Source organism: Myxocyprinus asiaticus, chromosome 37 (genome assembly GCF_019703515.2).
Source record: "Myxocyprinus asiaticus isolate MX2 ecotype Aquarium Trade chromosome 37, UBuf_Myxa_2, whole genome shotgun sequence".
NCBI classification, from domain to species: Eukaryota; Metazoa; Chordata; class Actinopteri; order Cypriniformes; family Catostomidae; genus Myxocyprinus; species Myxocyprinus asiaticus.
The window spans coordinates 34,072,205-34,098,835 of NC_059380.1; the positions used below are offsets into that span (position 1 = coordinate 34,072,205).

At 42.6% G+C, this 26,631-nt stretch overlaps 1 protein-coding gene across 4 annotated transcripts in view; it reads left to right on the forward strand.

Moving 5' to 3' along the window:
- The first annotated feature begins 2,600 nt into the window (after positions 1 to 2,600).
- LOC127428310 (metabotropic glutamate receptor 2-like) overlaps positions 2,601 to 26,631 on the forward strand; it is a 63,271-nt gene continuing 39,240 nt past the window's right edge. Inside the window, exons 1-4 of one of the 4 annotated variants that reach the window (XM_051676604.1) lie at positions 2,601 to 2,961; positions 3,083 to 3,268; positions 9,750 to 10,365; positions 26,250 to 26,309. In XM_051676604.1, the coding sequence (XP_051532564.1) occupies positions 9,856 to 10,365; positions 26,250 to 26,309 (570 nt within the window). In that variant the 5' untranslated portion in view covers positions 2,601 to 2,961; positions 3,083 to 3,268; positions 9,750 to 9,855. Of the gene's footprint in view, positions 3,269 to 9,749; positions 10,366 to 26,249; positions 26,310 to 26,631 lie in introns of all 4 variants that reach the window. The other 3 variants (XM_051676601.1, XM_051676602.1, XM_051676605.1) reach the window with 3 other exon arrangements.

Genomic DNA, 26,631 nt, shown 5'->3' on the forward strand with positions numbered 1-26,631 from the left:
AAAAAAAAAATATATATATATATATATATATATACATTTTTCACTTAGCGCTTTTATGACTGCACTAAAAGTACTGCAGATATGCTGCATATACTGTATGTACAGTACAGATAACTTTTTATATCAGTGAAAACCATTAACATGCATATTGTGTTTTACATATATAGTCATATGTGAAATTTATCTTTGGAACATTTTGTAACAAAGATATTCACTTGTAAATAATAAAATAACTCACCTTTTTTACGTGAAAATGAAGCCAATCCTGTGTTCCAAACGTCATAAATAATGCCTTCTGAGGGCGCTTAGAAGGGAGAACAATTGTGACAGTCACGCTGGAAGATCGTTTCAAAATTTCCAATAAAAAATAAATTTTAGCACCACAACTGGAACTACGGTTTTGGGAAACGCCAACCCAGTCTCACGAAAATTTGTGCATATATTACGAGTTGGCTATTTTGTATGAATTTGTACTATTTCATCACGTGCAAATGCCGGATGTCTAATGTGGAAGTAAGCACGAATTTTGTGCACGAGTCATTAAGGACATGCTTATTAATATTATGCCCTTACCCAAACCCCTTGTATACAGGATAGGAAGCTGTTATGTGTGACAGAAGCAAGTAATTGTCGTGTATTAGATGGAAATGATATCCATTGGCTGTAGTTAAAGTCGTACAAATTTATACAAATGCAGTCATACGATATCATATGAATTAGCCAAATTTAGAAAAGTCGTATGAATCCTTATGATTTCACCGTGAGAGTGAGTAGCAAACGCCAAATCATTGAACTATGTTGGTAACCATAGTTAGCATATCAATGGACAGTTTTTCAAGATGTTGTAAGCGTCATACAGTACAAACCTTTGCAGAGGGCTGACTGCAACTTTCAGATTTGTCTAAAAAATTTCCATTTGAGTGGAAATGTTTGGAGCGATCTGTAATCATATCTAAGCTGACAGTAAATTGTACCTTTACTCTTATTCTTACTTCAGCCTGTTTGTCTCTTTTAACTCTGGACCTCTCTGCCATTGCAATGTTCAGCAGACCTCTTTTTCAAGAGAAAATTGGTCCCTTTGTGTTAGAGGTGGTCATTAATAACTTGCAAGTGTTTGCAGCCCTAATTACCATTGTGAGCATGTGCAGTACTCTCCACTGTCCTCTGAAAATATGCAAACTACTTGTGTAGAGATGTTTTGATGTATGTTTGGGATGGGAGTCTGTATGGAAGACAGAGCAAGCTTTGTCCGCATGTCAATGTGTGTCTTTCAATCAGTGACTAGCCCCCTCCTGGTTTCCATTTAATTGGTTGAGAATCCGAGAGAACCGAAAGGGCACTTGAGGGGTCTTAACACAGTGTTCTGGAACTTTCACTATCTTAAGTGTTGGCCATTACTGATGCATACTTACAGTATGTACTTACATCTCTCAGAGAGCGATAAGTACATTAAGTTTTTTCTGTACTCACCTTTTTCTGTGCTGCTTTAAACTGATGTATGGCCTCATCATTAAAATCATAAGATTTAAGACTAAAACAGCAAGTGGGCAGCCTTCAGTATTTCCATTGCTATGCCTTAAATGTGCAATTAAGCTTCTCTGTTTAATGCATCACTAAATTCGAGAACAAATGATTTTAAGATGATATAAACCAATGAGACAGTTAGAGGTTAAAGGTTAATTGTATCAGACTCAACAGGTTGCATACATCACCAGCAAGGACAGCAGACCAGTCTAAATAAAGGAAGCATCATCAAGAGGAAAAATGGTATTTTAAATTTGCATTTTGTACAACAAATACACTGTAAAGAAAAAAATTTACAGTTGTTCCTTTAAGGAGCTATTTTCACCAAAGTCCCTTTCAAGGTGTCAGTCGACTCTACGATCTTTGGAATGCTCCCGGGTAGCTATTTTCTATGGATACAAGTGGCATAAAAGCAGCTCCTTTCTAAAGTTATTAGACAAGCATGTTTTATGAATCCAAAGGTGTACAGTGTGAAACAATGGAACGTCGCGTTGTTTGGCAGCGGACAACCAATCATAAACTGCCTCAGTGATTGCCTAATTAAATATTCATGAATTTACAGTTGCAGCAACTTCAATTTAAACGTCTGAGATAAACGTTTTTCTTATTTATGTGTTTATTTTTATTTATTTTTAGCATGTTTTAGTATGTTTTAAGAAACTGAACTCAACCACAGTGGATTAACGTGACGGCAATTACGCAGAGGGAGGAGAAGTTATTTCAACAGATAGCGCGCTGGCATGCTGTCCAATCAATCTTATGAAATGTGCAAAATACGAACGTCAAATGCAGTGTATATAAAAGTACAGTGTGGAATTCCGAAACCTGACTACCCAGGATTAATTGTGTGTAAACTTGCAAAGTTAAAGCAGGATTAAGCTAACTCAGGGTTAAAACTGATCCGTAACCATTTGAATTTTAACTGTAGTTACTCCACCTATCTTCACACATTGCAATCAGAAGCTGTAATTGGAGAGAGAGAGAGAGAGAGAGAGAGAGAGAGAGAGAGAGAGAGGTGCACAGTGGGGGAAGCAGGGGGGGAAGCAGGGGGAGCTCTTCCAGCCAAACCCCACGAATGGACGTAGCTCGGACCCTGAGCACATTAAAAACCAATTAAATAATTTGAAATCGAATTATCAAATCTTGACTGAAGGACTCACAGTTTGTTTATGAGGCGCCACTTCATACGTCTGGGCAATATTGCTCAATAAAATCTCTCAAGTTTCAATAAGGGAGATTTGGAAAGTCGTGACTGGGAGAACCGAAGCGACAAGGCGTAGAGATTCAGTTTGAGTTTATTAAACCTCTCGCGATGGCAGCAGGTGTTTGGACTGAACTCTTGGGCTCTCACAAAACCCTGGGATTGAAGATAGAGGACCGGACCGACCATTAAAGTGTACTTGGAGTCCTGAAGAAGGTGTTTGGGTGTGTGTTTAAGTAAGTGGCCATTAATGAGAACGCAGTCATTACTAAATCCCGCTGTGCACAGCACAGGTAAGATCTTCCTCCACCTCCTTCTCCTTATCACTTCGTGTGCTTCTTCGGATATTTGTTTCAGCACCATGGACAAATCCAAAAACACCCAACGCGTGTACACCTGCGAGGCATCTCGAGCGAGCACCATCACCTGTGGGGACATTATGAATGGACGCTAATTTCTCACCGACTGTTTCAAAGCAGGTAATTCGCATCTCTGAACAAGTTGCACAAGGTGTTGAATTTCTGCGAGATCAATTCTTCACAGGTAAGTAAGCATGCATTAACATGCACAAGATGCACGCACACCTATGATACACTTTGGCTATAAAAAACAACTTTTAACATAATTTGCATGATGGACTGGCTGTCTGTACTACCAAATGGAAACATTTATTACTGAATGATACGAATTACTGCAGGCAACAATAGGCGCACCTAGTGCTTGAGAATTGCCTTATCGCGTGAGTGCACGGATGCTTTGGCATTTCTTAAGCATTTCTAAAAATTCTTTTTAATTTTTTATTATGTTACATCTTTAGGACTAGAATTATATATTGTTTCATGTGACTTAACAGTTCGTCAGGTTTTAAATTCCAGTAATAATGTTGCTCTATAATCCCAGGTTCTACCTTCAATATTTTGGGTAGATTTTACCCAGAATGAGCATGTGATTGCTTCATTACATTTCAGACACATTTTCTGACCTTTCAGACTTGTTGAATCATTTCCTCTTGGGGTTGATGTGCAGGGTTGGGAGGGTTACTTTTTAAATGTATTCCACTACTACAGAATACATGCTGTAAAATGTAATTTGTATCGTATTCCGTTAGATTACTCAAGGTCAGTAACGTATTCTAAATATTTTGGATTACTTCTTCAGCACTGGTAGATTTTTTCACTTGTTTTGACTATAAAAACTCTGCCACTACAGTAAGACTGAAAAACCTAAATATCTTATGCAGTGTTGTTTCTAAAACAAGATCAGTTAAATTGATCTTGTTTTAAGGGTTTTTAGATATTTTTACAGGAAAACAATACAAAAATTATTATCAAGAATACAATTTTTGCCCTAATATCAAAGGTCTTACTAGAAAAAAGAAATTATGATCCAATGTGAATTTTCTTGATAAAAAAATATGATCGTGCCTGGTAACGTGCATGTAAAATGGCTAGAAATAGCATTTTAGCTTAGCGTAAAGCTGATATTTTACACAAAGGTTTATTTCTATTTCTTCTGCTCCAAACTTACTTCAAACTTACTTCTCTGTCTGCTCGCATGAATGTAACATATCATAAGAAAGTGTTTCACCGCTGTTCAAATGCACTTTGGATCGCATCATTTATATGTATAAATGTTTTCAAACTGAATAGACTAAATATTCAATTAAACAAATGACAATAAAATGCAAAGTAATCTCTTCAGTAATCAAAATACTTTTTGATGTAACTATATTCTAATTACAAATTATTTAAATTGTAACTGTAGTGGAATACAGTTACTTATATTTTGTATTTTAAATACACCCCAACCCTGTTGATGTGTTATTTTTCTGCGCAATGAGGTGTGATGCACACTAATGTCTATCAGGCAAACATTCAAACTGTTTACAGTCAATAAAATGACTTTGAAGCAAGTAAAGTCATTTTAATCATACCACCTTAAAAACAATATGCTCTTCACTTAAAAAAAAGAAAGAAAAAAGATTTATTTCAATGTAATAATATTCTACTTTTAAATAATAATATATATTAATATATTAATAAACAAAATAATTATTTTAAGTTTTATTCATTTAATTTGGTTAAACATTAAATAATTCAATTTGATGGAATTTTGTTTGATGGAAAAGTTTGTAAATCTTAAAAAATAGGCTAAAATATTTTTTGAGTGTTTGAACACCTTTTCAACTTTGCCATTCATCCGTTTATGTCATTTTCCCATCCACCAAGTTGCCATGAGAAGTTCTTGTAAAACTTAACACCCTTTATTCAGTTCATTCACTGGCATTTTGAATAGTGTAAAGCATCCTTAGCAACTCATCGAGGGAAACTGATTGGATATGCTTTGATAAACATCTCATAGTTAATTTGCTCCATGCCTGTGAATGCTTTCGTCCTTGGCAAACTTACTGAGCCATTCAACTGGTCTGGCTGTGCTCCAGAAGTTATCAATGAAACCAAAGGAAATAGGACTGCTTTAATTGCGTGTGCATGTGTGGGAATAATATTACCTAGTGTTATGTAGATTTTGATGTCCTTAAAACCAGTATTTTATCAAATACTAATAACAAAATATATTTAGACTGAGATATGTCACACCACAGGACAAGTACTGAATTATTTCATTTCAACTTATTTGACTGAATCATATAACTTCTTAGCAGCCATATTTTAAAATGATGGTGAGCCCAGACTGGTTAAACTCCAGCTGGTTTCTCAGTATACACATAAATGCTGCCTAAATGAGCAGATCAAGGGAACTAACCAACCCGCAAGCTCAACTTCTGAATTCCAGCATGACATGGCTTGATTTCTTGGATATTTATCTATGGATTTTAATGTCCAAAGTAGCCTGGGGTTCATGAGTCTAGATGAGACGGGTGTAGTGCCCTACGCAATTAAATTACACTGAAAATACACAATAGAATTAAGCCCATTAATCACAATTATCAGGCTCTAACCTAGAAAAAGGTTTATTCTCATATCACATGTGAGCACTAGTTTTATTGCATGTTGTCAAGAATAAAATGTAGATTTCCTTTACGATTTATGTATTCATGTTATCATTAATCCTACAGGGCAGCGCCCAAATAAGTTTAGCATCATCAAAAGTTGAGATACGTTTAAAAGTATTTTAGACCATGATGAAGTGAACAAATGACTTTCTTACTGCAGGCTCAAAATAAATTGAGTCTTCAAAGGTGTTTAAACAACCAATTGTAATGTGTCATTACAAATAAATAGTTTAAGATGAAGCAAAACCCGTTTGGAGCGGGTCGAGCAGGACCGGTTACACTGGTGATGTGACCTGGATGGGAGTGAGGTTTAGGGGGGTGTGTAACGGGAGCCAGCTGGTATGTGATAGCTGTGTGGTATGTGTAAACCTCACTCCCCTGGTCTCAAGAGGTGCACTAGCGACAGATGCTAGGGGCTGTAGCCTTTAGCCTCCACTTGGAGTGGGTCGAGCAGGACCGGTTATACATGAAACATAGTCGGTACTATGTAGTCTTAAACTTTTCTGTTCATTATTCAAGTGAGATAGATTTCAAACCTATAATTTTTCCTGTCCTAATCTCCAGACCTCAGTTCATTATGGACAGTCCATTACCTTGATTTGTCTTCCTTGTCCAGGGAGCAGAGGGCTCCCATTGTTTCCATCTGTTCCAGTGGAGAGGGAAAAGCCATGATTAGATTTTAATATCATTAATTTTTTTTCATTTTAGTTTTTTTAGTTTTGGTCAAAGGCTCTAGATGTTGTTGGTGAATTTGAGACACATTAAGACCTGATAACACCTAAGTTGCACCAACAACAGTACATTTTAAGGGTTAGATCAACTAGAAATAGATATTTTAGATAATAGTTATTCCCAATTTTCGCAGTGTAGGAGACAGCATTTTACAGTACATAAGAAAATGCCTTTATTAATCTGATCTCAGGATCCCTTGTAAGACACACTTTTAATGCCCATTTTTTCTCAGTTTCAATGTCCCTGGTCTTTCAACAATGCAGTTTTATAGAGTCTCAACTTTAGAAAGCATCGACTTTGTTGACTTGATTTAATCCTCTACTTTGTTTTAATTTGCATATGATAACAGATCTTGCATTAATTAGAATGCACGTACACGTCTTTATCACACTGTCTTGCCACCCCAGTCCACCCATTTTTTGGTTTTGTTTCCATGGTTACAGAAGGAAAAGGGCCCTAATAAACGTGAAGATGTTGCCTCATAACGCCAGCAGGGAGGGTACAGGAGGGGAAACACAAGGAACCTAAGTGCTTTATCTGAAATTAAATCTCATATGGCATTTTTGAAAAGTTAGAGGTGAAGCTCCCAGTGCCCAGAGGCTTCTGTTTTTAGGTGTCTCAAGAGAAGATTACATTTTCACATCAAGTCATCTTATTCATCAGCATGTCTAAGGCAATAACATGGTACAATATTAGCATTTAAACTACATATTAATGACCCTGTTTGGCAATGCAACTTATACTTTATAATCATTGCTATATAGGACTTACATTCAGAAGATGATAAACAGGCTAGTGACTTGTCATTTAAAGGAAAAAAGAATCAAGTCAAACAGTGAAAATGATAAGCTAGGAGGGAAAAAGTCACACCACTTCAGGGAAGCATACAGTATGTTACATTTTATAATTAGTGGCGCTTGCTAAGACAAGCATCACTAATACTTTTACTCACAATTTTACTCCTAACCTAAAGTGTTCAACTTTGATATGTAACTCATCCCTCATTTGCACTGTAGACTGGACCCAAGCCATATATAGAGACAAGCATTTCATATAGACATGGCTCTTTTCACTTGGCCTAACAACCTAACAACCCCCCAGGGAACCCTAGCAACTACCTAGCAATGCCCTAGCAACCACTTAGAGCAACATAGCAATGTGATAAAAAAAAAACTCAGGAAAACTTTAGTAACTGCATAGCAATGCCCTGACAACCACCCACAGCACCCTAGCATCATGGCACAGAGTTTTGTTAGCCTGATCTCGTTAAAATTATGTGACTGTGACAACTTTTTTGCAAAATGACAATACGTGGTTCATTACATGTTTCGCAGTAAGATGTCCACTGTGTGGTTAAAGGAATATTCCGGGTTCAATACATATTTTGCTCAATTATAGCATTTGTGGTATAATATTGATTACCACAAAAATGTATTCTGACTTGCCTCCTTTCCTTTAAAAAAAGCAAAAAGCTGTGTTAGAGCGAGGCACAATGGAAGTGAATGGGGCCAATCCATAAACATTAAAATACTCACTATTTCAAAAGTATAGCCACAGGACATAAACAATATGCGTGTTACCATGATTTCAGGGTGATAAAATAGTTTACTAACCTTTACTTTGTAAAGTTATAGCCAATTTTACAGTTTAGTTGCCATGACGATGTAATGTCAACAAACCCTAAAACGACTGTAAAAATGACAATTTAAACAACTTTATAGCACAAATAATACTTGAGTTTTAACAGAAAAATTAATATAAGTGCTTTAATAAAATTATATGCTTCACATTTCTGCTTTAAATCCTAATAAAAATGGCCCCATTCACTTCCATTTTAAGTGCCTCACTGTAACCTTGATTTTTGTTTTTCTTAAAGTAAAGGAGGGACAGGTTAAAATGAATTTTTGTGGTATCAACATTATGCCACAAATGCTGTGAATTGAATCTAAATTGTACTGAACCCGTGATATTCCTTTAAAGTGTGTTAAATGTTCTCCCAAACAGTTGAGGTTTTTAAGGTTAATGCTATATCAAGCTTTAAATACACAAAACCCACCTCTTTACACTAAACCTTAAACCATAACTTAACCGATAGTTTCATAAAAGCAAATGTGAGTTGAAAAATGCAATTGCTGAAGCAACCAAGCCATTTTTGTGGTGCTTCTATTAAACTTTTGTTTCACGTGTCCTTCATGTTGCGATCCTCTAGTGTTTATTTCTCCAGAAAATTGCTGCAATACATCCAACAAGCCTCATAAAAATAATTCTGCAAAAATGTAGGTATAGTAAGGTGATTCTATGAGACCAGGTAGAGTTCTGCATGGTCAACCACCACTCATATTTTCTTCAAAAATGTAAACAACTAGTTATCTCTTAATACTGATGTTTGGGAATAATTAGGGGGGAAAAAACAAGAGACAAGGAAACTTGAAGACTGCTCTCACCTTATAATGAACAGATCAATTTATACCCAAGTTTCACTTCTTCTTTTTGAAAAATAAACCATTTATAAGTCCCAGGAGAGACAGGAAATTCAAGATATATCGGACGAGTTGGGCCATCACAGAACCAGTTTCATCCATTTAATTCTTAAGATATAATTAATGCAAATCATAAATACAACTGCATTAAAGAAGTCAAATGTGGGCCCACCAATGTATAAAATGTTCTTAAAGCATATACTGTATATCATCTAAAGAATTTTAGAATGCGTAATGGATGAAAACATATATAATAATGTCACATAAATATTATCACAACTGTGTACTAGACAAGAGAAGGTTTAGATAGTCTGGAATTAATCAGTTTGGTTGAAAGCTCTTCCAGCCTATGTGATAAATAGTTGAGAAAGATTCCTCTATCAGCTGAAATTATTTATCATTTCATCTTTTCATCTTCTTCCCTTAGGTTGTATTTTTTCATTAGCCAAAAGATGATATCCATCACCTTTGACACCTTGAGAATATTATGTAGTCAGTCACAAAGAGTTATTGATGTACTGTGTCAAAATTAACGAAGCTAGAAAAGACGGCCTCACCTCTCAGATGCCGAGTTCAGTCAGGCTGAATTGCTATATCTAGACCTGCCCACCTCCTCAATGCAACTACAAGGCCTTATGCAAGTTCAATTTATTATGTAATATGTGACTTGGTGCTTTCTATGTTTACTGCAGGCTATTATCAGATGTATCCATCATTGAAAACATAGTTTTTTTTTTATGTTGTGCGCTGAGCTCTTAAATCAATGTAAGATTCAATGAAATTCATATCTATTTTTCAGGTGCAGAGAAGATACCGAGATGTGTCCACAAACAACTGCAAATATTTCTACCAAGTAAACCACAAATGGTATTTACAAGGGCTCTTCAACTCTCATAAACCCTGACATGGCTGGAGTTATGGCTGGAGTTATGGCAGGGCCTCTCGCCCTGGCCCCTACGTCAGCTTGGTTCCTGTTTCTGTTAATGCCCCTGGCCCTAACAAGCCCCAGGTACACTCCAACCCTTGCCGGCTCAAAGCGGGAGATCATCATAGATGGAGACCTGGTGATCGGAGGACTGTTTCCAGTGCACGAGAAGGGTGAAGGGATGGAGGACTGTGGAAAGATAAATGAAGAACGGGGGATCCAAAGGCTGGAGGCCATGTTGCTGGCACTGGACGAGATTAACCAGGACAACCGCATCCTGCCCGGCTTGAAGCTGGGAGCCCATATACTGGACACTTGTTCTAAAGACACGTATGCACTTGAGCAGTCACTGGAGTTTGTGAGAGCTTCTCTCACTAAAGTGCATCAGCCAGGGTTCATCTGTCCAGACGGGTCAAATCCTGTACCGGACGAGTTGCCTTTGGCCATCTCTGGCGTGATTGGAGGATCATACAGTGATGTGTCCATCCAGGTAAGGTAGACTTACAACTATGTATTTAAAGCAAGTTTCTAGAAACATCCCAAATTCGAATACACTTTGGAAAATCCAGGCCTTAAGGTGGTAGATGGTTTTACAGGGTTTTAGCTGGTCCAAGCTGGTGTATATGGTTGATTAGCTGGACTAATAGATGGCTTTGACCTGGTAGACCATCTTGACCATGCTGGTTACAGACAAGCCACAATCAGCAGCAAACCATCTAAAATATTTCAAAAACCAGCTTCAAAAACCACTGTAACCAGCTCGATCCAGCAGGGACTAGACTTTTTAGATGGTACATCCCTGTTGAAACAGCTTAAACCAGCCTAAAGTGGTTTGCTAGTTTCCACTGGTAAAGCTGATCAAGTTTGATGGTTTTAGAGGGGTTTGAGGACTTGTCAGTTGGTCAGTCTGTGACACCAGCTGGTCGACCAGCTAAACCAACTTAACACCAGCTTGGCCAGGATGGTAGACCAGCTAATCCAGCTTAAACCAGCCAAGACTGGCAAACCACCTAAGGCTGGCTTAATCAGTTTTTTTTTGTTTGTTTGGTTTTTTTTACCAGGATACAAAAAAACAAAACAAAACAAAAAAAACACCTTCCATTCATTGCATTTGGTTCAGTTCGTTTCTAAACAAGCCTTCTAAACAAATCATTATTAAAGTGTATTTTCAAATGGTTATTTGCATTCTTACACTTAGACATGGTTATGAAATAAGACTGCAATATGTAAATTTAGCTGTTAGCGTAACACAAAGCAAGTACTTGTGACTTCATTTTTTTTTTTTTTTTTTTTTTTAATATTCAACACTCAGCACCTCCCTAACACACCAAACCCACATACATACCACATCCGGCCATGGCTCTGTCAGCACAATAGCTTCCTCTGTACAGAGAAACTGACCTCCTCCTGAGTGAAGACCCTGGAGGCTGTGATTCTACAGCTTGTTAATTATGGCTTTCTGCCTTTAGGCCATGATTACCATGAGACAACTGAGTGCTAATTGCTCTTCACTCACACTTTTGTAGAAATCGTGTCTTAATAATTACATCAGCAGTGCTGGAATTTACTGCGCTAACCAAGGTACATGTTGGAGACAGATGGTTTTGATCTGGATGTGGCGTTAGGTATAAGCCAAACTTCAGATCTAGTGAGATGGATGCCAGATGTTGTTTTGAGCATTTTGTCAACATTCATAATATCATAAAAATTTAATTCTTCTTAATATTTTGAGATAAAAGAGTTTAAAACACTGTGAAAACTATTATGAAAACCTTCCTTCTCCCTCCCTTCATTAAAACTATGCTGCATAAACATATAATTTCGAACTTCTGCAATTTACTGATGTCAGGTAGATGAATACATTAACACATGACTGTCCACATTCACATGGTAACAACACTAGAAGAACTAACAATAAGAGTAAGGAGCGTCTATGTGTGATTCCTGGATGCGCTTGTTATGTCTCCGCCTCTGATGGCCATGGGTGCTGCCTTACGTGTCTGAGCAGCATTCATGGATGGTCTGTGTTCTCATTGCGAGAACATGACCATGGAAATGTTGCGGTCGTAGCTTTCCTTCCTCCAGGGGAAAGCCACTCCTGTCGCCCCCCACGCTGGTCCTTCTACCTACAGGTACGAGGCTGGCCCGGCTAGTGCTGAAGGTGATTTGGGGATTCCAATGGGCGTGGTCTCGCCGGGTAAATACCCGTGGTCCTCCCGTTCCCCAGCATGCTCATTTGCCCTCGTCAAGTTCCGAGATGAGACCAGCTCGCCTCATGGCCAGCTTATCGTCTCTTTCGGGGCTCATGAGCAGGATGAGTCCTTGATCGCTGCATCGGAGAGCGCGCTGGCGATGTCGGAAGCCGAGGACTTGACTGGGCTGCCACCTTTGGGTCTGCCCGCCCAATCTGAATCCGATGCAGAGCTGACCGCCATGCAATCCCGGGCCGCCGCGAGTGTTGGGTTGGACTGGAACCCTCCACCCTCCCCTGAGTCCTCACGGCTAGATGATTGGTTCCTGTGTTTGGGGCGCCGCTCACGGCCTTTCTTCCCGGAAGTGCACGACGAGCAGACGAGGTCGTGGAGGACACCTTTTTCTGCCCGAACCCGAACCTGTGCATCTGTGCCCGCAAAACACTGCCACCTGGTGGGATTGCCCAGCGCTCCCCTCCAGGCCCTTTAGGACTACATCATCTCTTTCGACCAAAGCCTACAGTGCTGCTGGACAGGCCACCTCCACCCTGCATGCCATGGCCCTCCTGCAAGTCCACCAGGCCAAGGCACTGAAAGAACTGCACGTGGGTAGTCCCGATCCCGATGTGATTCAGGAGCTGCGCTCAGTGACGAAGGTCACAGCGCGAGCACTCAGGCAGGCGATGTCCACCTTGGTGGTCCAGGAGCGCCACCTATGGCTGAATCTGGTCGAGATGAGGGATGCCGACAAGGTTCGCTTTCTCAACGTGCCCATCTCCCAGATCGGCCTATTCAGCGACACCGTCGAGGACTTTGCCCAGCAGTTCTCAGTGGTGAAGAAGCAGATGGAAGCAATACAGCATATCTTGCCCTGACGCGGCTCAAGATCCCGTACCCCGTCTGCTCGCCGAGGGCATCCCCCTGCAGTGGCGAAAGCCCAGGCGGCTCTGCCACAGCCCGAGCCCAGTCCTCGGCCCCAGCGTAGAGCCCCCCGCAGGAAGCTGATGCCCCCCGCCTCACGACCTGGCACGAGGACCCAGAAGGCTCCTAAGCGCCCCTGAGACGGACGACCCAGGGAGGGAGACATCCGCTTGAACCATGGAGCTGGTATCCAGACCACTCTGTCCCCCGGTGGAGGGCCAGGAGGTAAATCTTATGTTCCTTTTTGTTTTGTGTTCGCCGCACCCCAAACGGGCTTTGGTACCCACATTTTCAAAAAAAAGAGCGGTTTCCTCACTCCTTGGGTCACACAGCTGGTGTTTACAACCGCCATCATCACGGCGACTGGACACCAAACACTCGCAGCCAGGGCCCCGCGAACGTGGCCCCCCCACCTTCGCATGCCCGGCCACACCACACCCACACCTCCGGCCAGCCGGTTGTAATGAGTCTCGAGGATGGCCCAAAAGGCCCTTCTCCTCAGTTGTTGACCTGCCCTATGCCAGGTACGTGGAGCAAGGTAAGTGCTGCAAGGTTCCCCTCAGCGCAGCCACCTCGGGATGAAGCGAGGCTCCTCGACGTGGCATTTCCTGCTCCCTCCTGCCGCAAGGCCCCACCTCCAGGTACATCAGACGCGATTGTCCCCTTAGTGCCCCTTGCCCGGAGCTTGGACACATGGCTAATGCTTTCCAACCCATCATGGTGGCTGGCCAGGACCATCCGACTCAGCTACGTGATTCAGTTCGCCAGGCGCCCGCCCCGGTTCAGCGGCGTCTGCTGCACCTCGGTGCAGGGCGAGAACGCCGCCATCCTGCGTGCGGAGGTCATGACCCTTCTGCGTAAGGGCACGATAGAGCCTGTCCCACCAGCCGAGATGAGGAAAGGTTCTACAGCCCTTACTTCATCGTGCCAAAGAAAGGCTGTTGCAGCCAATCTTGGACCTGCGAGTTCTGAACCGGCCTTACACAGACTCCCGTTCAAGATGCTGATGCAGTAGCGCATTTTGGCGTGCATCCGGCGTCAAGATTGGTTCACGGCGGTAGACTTGAAGGATGGCTATTTTCACGTCTCAGTTTTACCTCGACACAGACCCTTCCTACGGTTTGCTTTCGACGGCTGGGCGTATTAGTACAAGGTCCTTCCCTTCGGCCTGTCCCTGTCCCCTTGTGTCTTCACGAAGGTCGCAGAGGCAGCTCTTGCCCCGTTAAGGGAAGTAGGCGTCCGCATACTCAACTACCTCAATGACTGGCTGATACTAGCACACTCTCGAGAGTTGCTGTGTGCACACAGGGACCTGGTGCTCATGCACCTCAGTCATCTAGGGCTTCGGGTCAACTGGGAAAAGAGCAAGCTCTCCCCAGTTCAGAGCATCTCTTTTCTCGGCATGGAGTTAGACTCGGTCTCGATGATAGTGCGCCTCACAAGCGAGCACACGCAGTCGGTGCTGAACTGCCTGAAGTCATTCAGGCGGAGGACAGCGGTTCCACTGAAACACTTTCAGAGGCTCCTGGGGCATATGGCATCTTCGGCGGTGGTCACACCGCTCGGGTTGATGCTTATGATACCGCTTCAGCACTGGCTTCAGACTCGAGTCCCGAGATGGGCATGGTGCCATGGCACACATTGCATGGCTATCACGCCAGTCTGCCACCAGTTGTTCAGCCCTTGGACAGACCTTGCGTTTCTGCAGGCAGGAGTCCCCCTACAGCAAGTATCCAGGCACATCGTGGTCACGACACACACCTCCAAGTTAGGCTGGGGTGCCGTGTGCAATGGGCACGCAGCCGCTGGCTCCTGGACAGGATCTCAGCTGTGTTGGCACATCAACTGCCTCAAGTTGCTGGCTGTTCAACTCGCTCTGCGGAGGCAATTACCATTGATCCGGGGCAAGCACGTGTTGGTCCGGACGGACAACACAGCGACGGTAGCGTATATGAATTGCCAAGGTGGCTTACGTTCTCGTTGCATGTCGCAACTCACCCGCCATCTCCTCCTCTGGAGTCAGCAACGACTGAGGTCGATGCAGGCCACTCACATCCCGGGCAGCCTCAACGCCACAGTGGATGCTCTGTCATGGCAGGTGACGCTCAGCAGAGAGTGGAGACTCCACCCCCAGGTGGTCCAGCTGATTTGGAGTTGATTCGGTAAAGCACAGGTGGACCTGTTTGCTTCCCGGGAATCCTCCCACTGCCCGCTCTGGTATTCCCTGATGGGAGCCCCCCTTGGGACAGATGCGCTGGCACACAGCTGACCCCGGGGGCTGCGCAAATACATGTTCCCCCCAGTAAGCCTACTTGCACAGACCCTGTGCAAGGTCAGGCAGGACGAGGAGCAAGTCACCTTACGCTCCTCGCGACAGCACCTCCCTGGCAAATTCCCCTGAGGGCACCATCTGGCACCCGTGCCCAGACCTCTGGAACCTCCACGTCTGGCCCTTGGACGGGACGTGGAAGACCTAAGTGGCCTGCCACCAGCAGTGATAGACACGATCACTCAGGCCAGGGCTCCCTCTACGAGGCAGCTTCATGCCCTGAAGTGGCATTTGTTCGCGAGTTGGAGTTCTTTCCGAGGCGAAGACCCCCAGAGATGCACAGTCGGGTGAGTGCTTTCCTTCCTGCAGGAGAGGCTGGAGGGGCGGCTGTCCCCCTCCACATACGGAACAGCTGGCTCGGTGTATCACTTGCGTACAGCGCCTTTCCCCTCCGTGAGGCAAAGACGTGTGCTCTTCTCCCATGCGAGTTCACGAACCCGTGAACCCTGGATGTCCTTCCTCCCTAGCCCTTTAGCTCATAAATTCTGCGGAGGAATTCGCAGCCTGACACAGTACATGTGCTAATATGCCCTGTACTTCGATAGGTGCTCCACAGGTGCCGGTTACTCCGGTAACCCCCTGTGATGTATTTTCCGTAGTACGGTCTCCCTGTCAGCAGACCTGCGTCTCCCTTGGGCAGAGCTCTCCCTGCCCCTGGTCACTGTGTTTGTAGAGCTCCTCCCCTTCGAGGCAGGACCTACCACCGTGCCTCACGTGATGTATTGCCACAAGTTACCTCCCCGTCGGGCAGGATGTGGTCTCCGTGGGGTCTTTTCCCCCTGAAAGAATAGGAAAGGAAAAGAACACCTTCCCTGGCACGAATAATAGCGTTAGATGGCCCTAGCCGAATCTAATACTCTGTGGAGAGAAAACATCGATAGAAAAGGCCATGGCTGTCTGCTCCCATGCTAGTTACGTCACTCCCCCCCCTCAGGGGTGTGGGGAACTACATGATGTCTTTTGGGGCATTGGGGGAGTCTACGTGCAGACTGATGCACCTGCTATTATGCACGCAGCAGCTTGATTGCACCTGCATCTGCAGTTCATGTAACACAGTTCAGCTGTTGTGGCGTTTTGGCATAGGGACCCCTAGTGTCACTATGTCGACACAACATCGAGTGAGTGACAGAAGGGGAATGTCTTGGTTACTGTCGTAACCTCCGTTCCCAGATGGAGGGAACGAGACGTTGTGTCCCCCTTGCCACAACGCTGTACTACCTGCTGGAATGTCTGGGACCTTGTCTCGGCTCCTTGGCACAAAACCTGAATGAGTGGTTGCGAGCCAGCTCCTTTTATACCCATATGTCCGGGGGAGTGGCATGCAAATTCCACTCGCCAATTCTCATTGGCCTTTTCTCAAAGATCAGAGGTGTTTGGGGCTCCCAAGAGCGACCCTAGTGTCACTACATCGCCACAACATCTCGTTCCCTCCATCAGGGAATGGAGGTTATGACAGTAACCAAGATGTTTTCACTAATCTTGCTCTCCTAGTCAGTGAGCCTGTCACATTTACCGATTAAAAACGGAGGGAAGGTGTCACACTTAATGACTGCCTTTGACTTTGTTCTGTTCCTTATCACTGCAGCAGTAGTATAAATATTAATTACTACCTAGCTACTCATAATTCTTATTGTATATTTAAACGGTTCCTTACCATGTAGATTGAGTTCGGCAGCAATCTCTGACCACTTTTTTTTCTTTTAATGGTCTGTCATGATGTGACATATGAGATATCATACAAACATACTTGTTGACTCCAAAGAGCAATATAAAAAAATGTCTTCCATCCTCCGGCAAAAAACACTTTATACATGAATTGCTGCACTCATTGGTCACTGCCTTGGTGGCATGTTCCCGCCCCACCCACAGCCAGTGATAATTTCAAGCATGTTTCAAGGCATTAACTCAGCTGGGAGTCCAGACAGTCAAGTGATTAAAACCTCCCACTGAGAGGTGTTAATGGGCGCTCTGTCTCCCTCTGCCTGGCCAGTGATTATGCTAATGATGCTAACACCTGAAAATCATTGGAAAAATCAGCTAGTGTATAGCCAGCTTTAAGAAAGACTAGCAAAAGTTTAAAATGTCCCAGATCATTTTAATCCAAACCTAACAGTGGTACATTTCAGCATGGATTGTTTTGTGAACTTGTTTTAATGTAAATGCTAGGCTGCACTTCCCATGTGCTGTTACATTTTGTGGAGGTTTGAGCACTCTAAACTTTCAGAGAATACTCTTTTGACCGTAAAGATGCATTCAACATTCAGCACTAGGACTGCTTTGTGATACTCTTTAGTACAGTCAGTGCCAGGCCCATGAGCAGACGTCTCACACAGACATGAATTGTCCACATATCTAGAAAAACTGGGCTGCTTTCGAACAGTACCCGTATACTGTGCTTAAACAAAATTTGCATCACACACACTGTGTGTGAGATGTAACAACATATATACTTTGGCCTTATTGCTGGTTTCTCATACAGTTATTATTGGATGGGGCAGCGCAAACTATGCCAAACCACAAAATCGCAGCCCATGTGAAAGCAGCAGACTGATGTTACTCATTTCACATGCAAAGAGATCTTAAAGGTACGGCAGCAAAAATATCCTTAATTCTAAAGGCCATAATGGTCACGTTGGGTACGTGGAGTGGAAGAGGTAGAGAGGAGATGCAGGAGTAGATTCTTTCAATCTTTTAATTATAAACGCTAGAGTGAAACAAACACTAGAGTGGAACAAATGATAATACTAAACATCACAAAATAACAAAACAAGGAAACACTTCATCAACACAACGTAACACTTCAAGAACTGACAAAGGAGTGGGTAAAACTAGAGGATATTTATACAAAAGGAACTAATGAGGGAATAGAATACAGGTGACTGGTGACACAGTGACTGCTCGAATTTCTGCCTGTCTGGCAGACATCTCGGCCTGGATGAAGGAACACCACCTGCAACTCAACCCAGCCAAGACTGAACTCCTTGTCTTTCCAGCCATCCCTGCTGTTCAACACAACATCACCATGCAGCTGGGTGCAACTACAGTAACGCCTTCCAAAACAGTCAGAAATCTAGGGGTAACCATCGACAACAGACTAAATTTTACAGACAACATCTCAAAGACCGCAAGATCATGTAAATTTATACTCTACAATATCAGGAAGATAAGACCCTTCCTTTCTGAACATGCCACACAACTGCTTGTCCAGTCACTTGTCATAACTAGACTGGACTACTGTAACACTCTCATTGCAGGCCTCCCTGCATGTGCAATTAGACCCCTGCAAATGATCCAGAATGCAGCAGCACGTCTGGTCTTTAATGAACCAAAGAGAGCACATGTTACCCCACTCCTTGTCTCTCTCCACTGGCTGCTGTTGATGCACGTATCAGCTTCATCATACCACGTTGGTGGAACGACCTTCCCAACTCCATCCGTGAAGCTGACTCACTCTCTGTCTTCAAAAAATGACTAAAAACATATCTTTTCCATGAGCACTTAACCAGTCATAAAAAAATAAAATAATTTCTTTTTTTTTAAATTCCTGTTGCACTTTATTCTGTTTTGAATACTATTCTGATGCTAGTGAAACTTTGTAATACAGCACTTTTCATACCACTGTCTCCTTAAGATGATTCACTTATGTTTTCCTCTTTTGTAAGTCGCTTTGGATAAAAGAGTCTGTCAAATGAATAAATGTAAATGTAAATGTAAATGTAGGTGAGGATAATAAGAAACAGACAGAAGTGATGAGGGCAGTGCACTATGGGAAATGAAGCCTGGGGAAAAACTTCAAAATAAGAGTCCTTAAAGAGAATGAGGGAGGCAGACTGTGACATTACCCCCGGCGTCCAATGACAGATGAGGAGGGTATGATGACGCAGAAGATGAAGGATCCAAGGAAGATGATCAGGAGGCCTAGGGGGCGGCTTCAGGCTGGGAATGGATCAGGAGGCCTGGGAGGCGGCCACAGGGCTAGGAATGGGTCAGGAGGCCTGGGAGGCAGCCACAGGGCTAGGAATGGGTCAGGAGGCCTGGGAGGTGGCCACAGGGATAGGAATGGGTCAGGAGGCCTGGGAGGCAGCCACAGGGCTAGGAATGGGTCAGGAGGCCTGGGAGGCAGCCACAGGGCAAGGACTGGGTCAGGAGGCAGAACCACTGGGGAAGTGGGAGGAGCCATGGAAGACTCTGAGGGCGGAGCCAAGGGAGGCGGAGCCGTGGAAAGCAGGGCCAGGAAAGGCTCGAGGGGCGGAGCTGTGGAAGGCTCGGGGCTGAGAGCCGTGGAAGGCTCGGAGCAGAGAGCCGTGGAAGGCTCGTGGGGCAAAGCCATGGAAGGCTCAGGGGGCAAAGCCATGGAAGGCTCAGGGGGCAAAGCTATGGAAGGCGGAGTCATGGGAGATGGACCCAGGGAAGGCGGAGCCGTGGGCACTGGCTCGCTGACCGTGGTAGGCGTGGAAGGAGGAGTCGTGGAAGGCTTGGAAGGAGGATCTTCCTTGTGGGTCGTTAGAGGTGAGTGGAGATGTAGGGACAGTGTGGCTCGGACAAATTCTAAAAAGGGAAGATTTTCCACTTGCAGAAGGGCTGTGGGATGATGAAAGTTTAGGCCCATTCCATAAATGGCACAGAGGTAGGGGTCCGAGGAAGTGACGAGTTGACAGAATTTGACAGTGTAATCCAGGAGAGGAAGGTCTTGTTGGAATAATTCCATTAAAGGACCGGTCAGTTCCATGACTTTTGTCGGTCTGGGCTTGTAGGAGAGGAGGATTAGAGGAATCGCGGAGAGTCTTGTGAGGAGGACATTGGGAGGAATAGGTAAGTAAATTCGTATACTTTGTAGGTCAGTCCTTCTATACGTTGGGTACATGGAGTGGAAGAGGAAGAGAGGAGACACATGAGTAGATTCTTTCAATCTTTTAATTATAAATGCTGGAGTGGAACAAACACTAGAGTGGAACAAACGATAATGCTAAACATCACAAAATAACACAACAAGGAAACACTTCATCAACACAACGTAACACTTCAAAAACACAAAGTAGCACTTCATTAACTCAACGTAACATTTCAAGGACTGACAAAGGAGTGGGTAAATCTAGAGGATATTTATACAAAAGGAACTAATAAGGGAATAGAATACAGGTGAGGATAATAAGAAACAGATGGAAGTGATGAGGGCAGTGTACTATGGGAAATTATGTCCGGTGGAAAACTTCAAAATAAGAGTCCTTGAAGAGAATGAGGGAGACAGACTGTGACAATAACATACTCATGGCAAAGTTCTTCTTCATTTTTCGCTCAGAGCTAAAAAGAAGTTCAAAACAGTTGAGCAACGGTAGGTATACTGTTTGCGAACATTCAAACACCGGCCACACCGCTGGGGGAGGCGTTTAGAGGATCATTTAAATGTGAGGACGCACAAGACTACATGTAAAACATTAACTAATGTGACATTAAAGGTTGCATTCAGTAAGTTTTGTTCATGTAGTCTTGGACTTACAGTGACACCTAGGGGTATGGATGCAGTATCATTCAAACACAATAGTTTTCAGTTAAAGATGACATTGAAATTGCCCCGTAAAAGGGCGGTTACTGAGGTTAAGTGTTAAGTATTCGTTTGGTCATCTGATCCTAACATGGCAGCCCCCATGAGGGGATCTTCTCCATGTAGAATAAAACAGGCTTTATGAGGTGAAGTGGAGTCTTCATCTCATGTGATTTATCATGATTTTATACATACGTTTTAAAATTCCAATAAAATTTTTTAGGAGTAAAACATTTTTAATGAGGAAAAAAAGTACTAAGTGCACCTTTAAATTGTTATCAATTACTTTATGCCTCATTCTATGAGTAGAATTCACATGAGATTAGTAAAAGATGCTGTTTTGGGAGACGGTGACGGCATGCGAAGGGCAGACATGTGAGAGACAGCTCTGCGCACTTTGCTAATTTTTTTAATTATTTTCATGATATTATCCAGTGAAATTCGATACACTCAGTTACACATTTACTGTTCGAGGTAAACATGGCAAAGAAGTCAAAATCCTCGGGCTCTGGAGACATTAAAAGACACTTACAGTTTCAAGATGAAAGCCCAGACAGTCCTGTGGACCGGGGACTCGATTTGGATAGCGCGGAGGGAGAAGGAATCCAGCGTCAACTGTCCAACATGTCGGTGATGTTGACGAAGGTACTTGCGGACTTGGAGGATCTCGCTGTTATACGTCGATCGATTACGGCAATGGAAAAAAATTATCTGAGCTAGTCACAAGAGTGACAGATGTTGAAAAACAAATCGATTATTTGGAGTCTTCGGAGAGGGAATTAGTCACTAATCTGCCCTCAACCAAAGTTGATTTGGAATGTGTTCTTGAAAAGCTTGAAGATCTTGAGAATAGAAGCCGCAGGAATAACATTCGAATTGTTGGAATTCCTGAGCATGAGGAGGGCAGAGATATGGTGAAATTTTTTTTCCCGCTTTTCCCGAGTCTGCTCGACATAACAGGCCACAAGCTGGAAATCGAGCAAGCTCACAGAGTCCCAGCTTACAGATTTGCTGAGGGAGGAAGTCCCCAATCGATTCTGGCCAAATTTTTGAAATCATCCGATAAAGATCTCGTGTTGTGCCAGGCGAGGAGCAAAGGAAAGCTTTCTTGGAAGAATTACAATATTTTCTTGTTCCCGGAATTTGCGAACTTGACAAGAGAGAAACATGATCAGTTTAAGGAATGCAAGAAACTCTTACATCAGTGGAAGATCACTTTTGCTCTGATGTTTCCAGCCAGCTAAACACCAAGGACGGCAGCAAAGTATTTACATGTCCCAATCAGGCAATGTCTTTTATTGAAACAATGGGTGAATAACTATTGGGTGTTTTTCTTGTGAGTGGATTGACTCACTGTACATACTCTGGCTTTTGGAGGAAGCTGGGCACCATTTTTGTTTCTTTTTGCGTTGGCTCCGCCAAGTGGTTGGAGTTTGTTTTGTTTTGTGGATTAACACTTTTCCTTAAAGAAACTTTTGCATTGACGGAAGATTGCATTTATATTGAAGTTCCCGGGCAAATTGAGAATAGAGACTATGGATGACCGCAAAATATCTACATGCCCACACAAAGGATGTCTTTTATAAAGTTGGTGGACTGTGTAAATCATGGGATATACTTTTATGCGGCCTCCGAGTGAATTGACTCTTGACCATCCGAGGAACCGGGATGCGTGATTCATTTCCTTTTGTGCTGGTTCCGCCTAGCGGTTGGAGCTTGTTTTGTTAAATAACATTACTTCAGGACAGTTATGGATGAATCTGTCAGTTCTTTGTGCTTATGCCTCCTGTTGGCTGGAGTATGATTTGTGGAGTATTTTCGTGGGACATTGGAATGATTACATCATCTGCTGCACACATCAGCTGGCTCACTGAAGATTCGTTTGTCTGACCAAGGAAACTGAACAGCTTTATATCGGCTGGAATTTGTTTTGTGAAGGAACACACCTTTGAGACAGTTCTGTGAATGAATCTACACGTTCTTTGTTTTTATTCTGCCTATTGGCTGGGGTTTGTTTTACAAAATATTTGATGTTATGTAATTTTGGCTTACAAATTTGTGAGGCAAAGTTGAGCAATCAGACGGCAAAGTTGTCGCGGGGGCTCTCGTAGGCATACATGGACTCATTGAGTTTAGAGGGATTGACGCCGGTTGGCGTTGTGATGCGCGGGGTTAATGCGCACGTTTTTCTTTTTTCTGTTTGTTTTTTTCGGGGGGAAGTTTGGGGTTTTATTGTTGCATTAATGTTGAAATGTGGTCTTCATAATTTTGTTTTTGGCACACAATATATTTTCTATTATATCAAAATAGAATATGAGTGTACTATCTCTCTCCACGTGGAATGTGAATGGGTTGGGGCACCCCATAAAAAGAAGGAAGGTTATTTCTTTTCTTAAATGTAAGAAATATGATATAGTGTCATGTGTATTGTGTTGATTCATGTCTTTTATTTTGAAATTCTAGTTCCTGGTTCTTGTCATGTGTTCCTGTTTCCCTTGTCATGTGATTTCTGTTTTCCCTCCATGTTCTTGTGTCATGTTTTCATTGGGTTATTGTTTAATTAGCTTGTTATGAGTTCTGTTTGTTCATTGGTTTATGTTCTCCCATGTCTTGTATTTAAGCCCTCATGTTTGCATTGTCTGGTTGTCAAGTATTGAATGTGATGGTATGTGTTTGGTAAGCTGTAGTCAAGTCAAGTCAAACCATAGTCAAGTCAGGTTCTAGTCAAGTTCATGTTTATGTTTTATGTTTAACATTTGTAGTTAGGGTTATTGGTTCACGTTTGTAAATAAACTGCACTTGGGTTCTTCATCTCATCATCGTCTTCATCATTTCCATCATTGTCAGCAGCCAACAACATTACATATAGTCTTTCTTCAAGAAACACATCTTTCCCTGCAGAAAGCTGAAAAATTTGGGAAGATATTGGGTGGACGTGTTTCCTTTAGTGCTGGCTCAAGTAAGAGCAAGGGAGTCATTATATTAGTAAATAAACATTTACAATTCAAATTTTTCAAACAGTTTAATGATAAATTAGGAAGAGTCATTATTGTTTTAGCAGAAATTCAGGGGCAAAATCTGATTTTGGCTAATATTTACACACCTAACGCTGATGATCAGAGCTTTTTTATAGATCTTGAAGGGATGTTGCAAGCTGCTGGCACCTCTCATGATATAATTTTGGGAGGAGACTTTAATCTTTTGATGATTGATTTACATTTATGCATTTGGCAGATGCTTTTATCCAAAGCAACTTACAGTGCCCTGATTACAGGGACAACCCCCATGGAGCAACATGCCTTGCTCAAGGACACAATGGTGGTGGCTGTGAAGATTGAACCAACAACCTTCCACTTACTAGTTCAGTGCTTTAGTCCACTACACCACCACCACTCCACCTTGACCATACTGAAGAAAAAGTGTGCAAGCCTCCTACAGCAACATTGATGCTTCACAGGATGTGTAAAAATCTTGGTCTTACAGATATCTGGAGGCTTTTGAACCCATCTGGTAGAGACTATACATTTTTTTCATCAGTCCATAAGATTTATTTTAGAATAGATTTTTTTTAAATATCCAAATCCCTCATTTCATCTGTTGTTGATTGCTCAATTGGAAATATCTTAGTTTCGGATCACGCCTTGGTGAGTTTAGAGGTGTTGCCACATATAGAGAAAAAGAAATCATATAGCTGGCACCTTAATGTGTCCCTTTTGCAAAATCCTGATTTCCAACAAATGTTAAAGACTGAAATCAGTGTTTATATGGAGACCAACAGGTCCTCGGTATCCTCTGTGGGCATGGCTTGGGAGGCACTTAAGGCGGTTCTTAGGGTCGGATCATTCATTCATCAAAAAAATCCAAAGCACAAGAACTCGTGGAGTTGGAAGGAAATATTAAAAGCGCAGAGGCAGAGCTGAAGCGCCGTATGTCATCTGATGGCCTCAGAGAATTGACCCGATTGAAATACAGATATAATACAATTTTATCGCAGAAAGTGGAGTTTTGGTTATTCAAGGCAAGACAGTCATACTTTGAGTCGGGGGACAAAGCAGGGAAGCTTTTGGCTAGATATATAAAGCAGAGAGAGTCTTTTTCTACGATTCCCTTAGTGAAATCTGCTGGTGGTGAAATATTTACCTCAGCCATTGATATTAATAATGCTTTTAAAGAGATCTATCTTGATCTTTATAATTCCACATCTTCATCTACTGATGAAGATATAGAAACTTTGTGTAACCATTAGATCTTCCTAAACTGAAGACTGAGCAAAAAAACGCTCTTGATTCTGAGATAACCTTGGAGGAGTTGACGAGGTAATTAAGTCTCTACCTACTAGCAAGGCTCCGGGGCCAGATGGTTTTGCTGCAGAATTTTTTAGATCCTATGCTACAGAACTGGCTCCAATTTTGTTAGAAATTTATACTGAATCATTAAAGAAGGGAAAGCTTCCTCCAACCATGACACAAGCCCGGATCAGTCTGATTCTTAAAAAGGACAAAGATCCAAGTGAGTGTAAAAGTTACTGTCCAATCTCCCTGATCCAACTAGATGTAAAAATTTTGTCAAAATTTTTGGCTAACCGATTAACTAAAGTTATGACATCACTTATACGTATAGATCAGGTGGGGTTTATTCGGGGCCGCAGCTCTTCTGATAACATCAGGCGTCTCATCAATATCATGTGGTCAGTAGCGAATGATCAGTCTCTGGTCGCTGCCATCTCACTTGACACCAAAAAGGCTTTAAGATTTTGGAAATGTATGGGTTCAGGAGTAAATTTATTGGTTGGATTAAGTTACTTTATACACACCCCATAGCAGCGGTACAAACAAATGGATTAATTTCAGATTATTTTACTCTGAATAGCGGCACTCGGCAGGGTTGCCCTCTTTCCCCATTATTGTTCTGTCTTGTCCTGGAACCATTAGCAGCCACGATAAGAAAGGAGGATGATTTTCCAGGGGTGACAGCGGGAGGTGTGGCGCATAAGCTTCTGCTTTACGCAGATGATATTTTATTATTCATCTCCGACCCCACTAGATCTATGCCTTGCCTCCACAGAATTATTAATTCCTTTTCCAAGTTCTCAGGATACAAAGTCAATTGGTCTAAATCCGAAGCTTTGGCTTTGACAGCATACTGTCCAGTAGTGGCCTTCCAGCCGGGCGTCTTCCAGTGGCCCAAACAGGGCATTAAGTATTTGGGAATTTTATTCCCAGCAAATTTGTCTGATTTAGTCAGAGTTCATTTTGATCCCTTAATAAAAAGGTTTTCGAATGATGTGGACAGGTGGGCTTCATTACACTTATTGATGATTGGGAAGGTTAATGTAATTAAAATGAATTGTATTCCAAAATTCAACTACCTGTTACAATCTCTCCCTATAGATGTCCCCCTCTCTTATTCCAAGCAATTTGATAGCACAGCGAAGTCCTCCATTTGGAATGGTAAGTGTGCCAGGTTAAATTTCAATAAGTTACATAGGCCAATTGACAAGGTGGGTTAGGCCTACCCAAGATTTAGTTTTATTATTATGCATTCGCTCTCAGACATTTGGCTCATTGGTCACTTCCACCTGAGAGAGCCCCTCCCTGGTTTTGTATTGAAAAGGAAGCTCTTGCCCCTATCTCGCCTCTGCATAGCCTTTCAATCAAATTAATCAGAGAAGTTAAGTCACACTCTGTTATTTTGCATTTACACTCAATATGGACAAAAGTGTCTTGAGTTTTTAATTCGGATATTTATTTAAACGTAGCCTCGAGCATATGG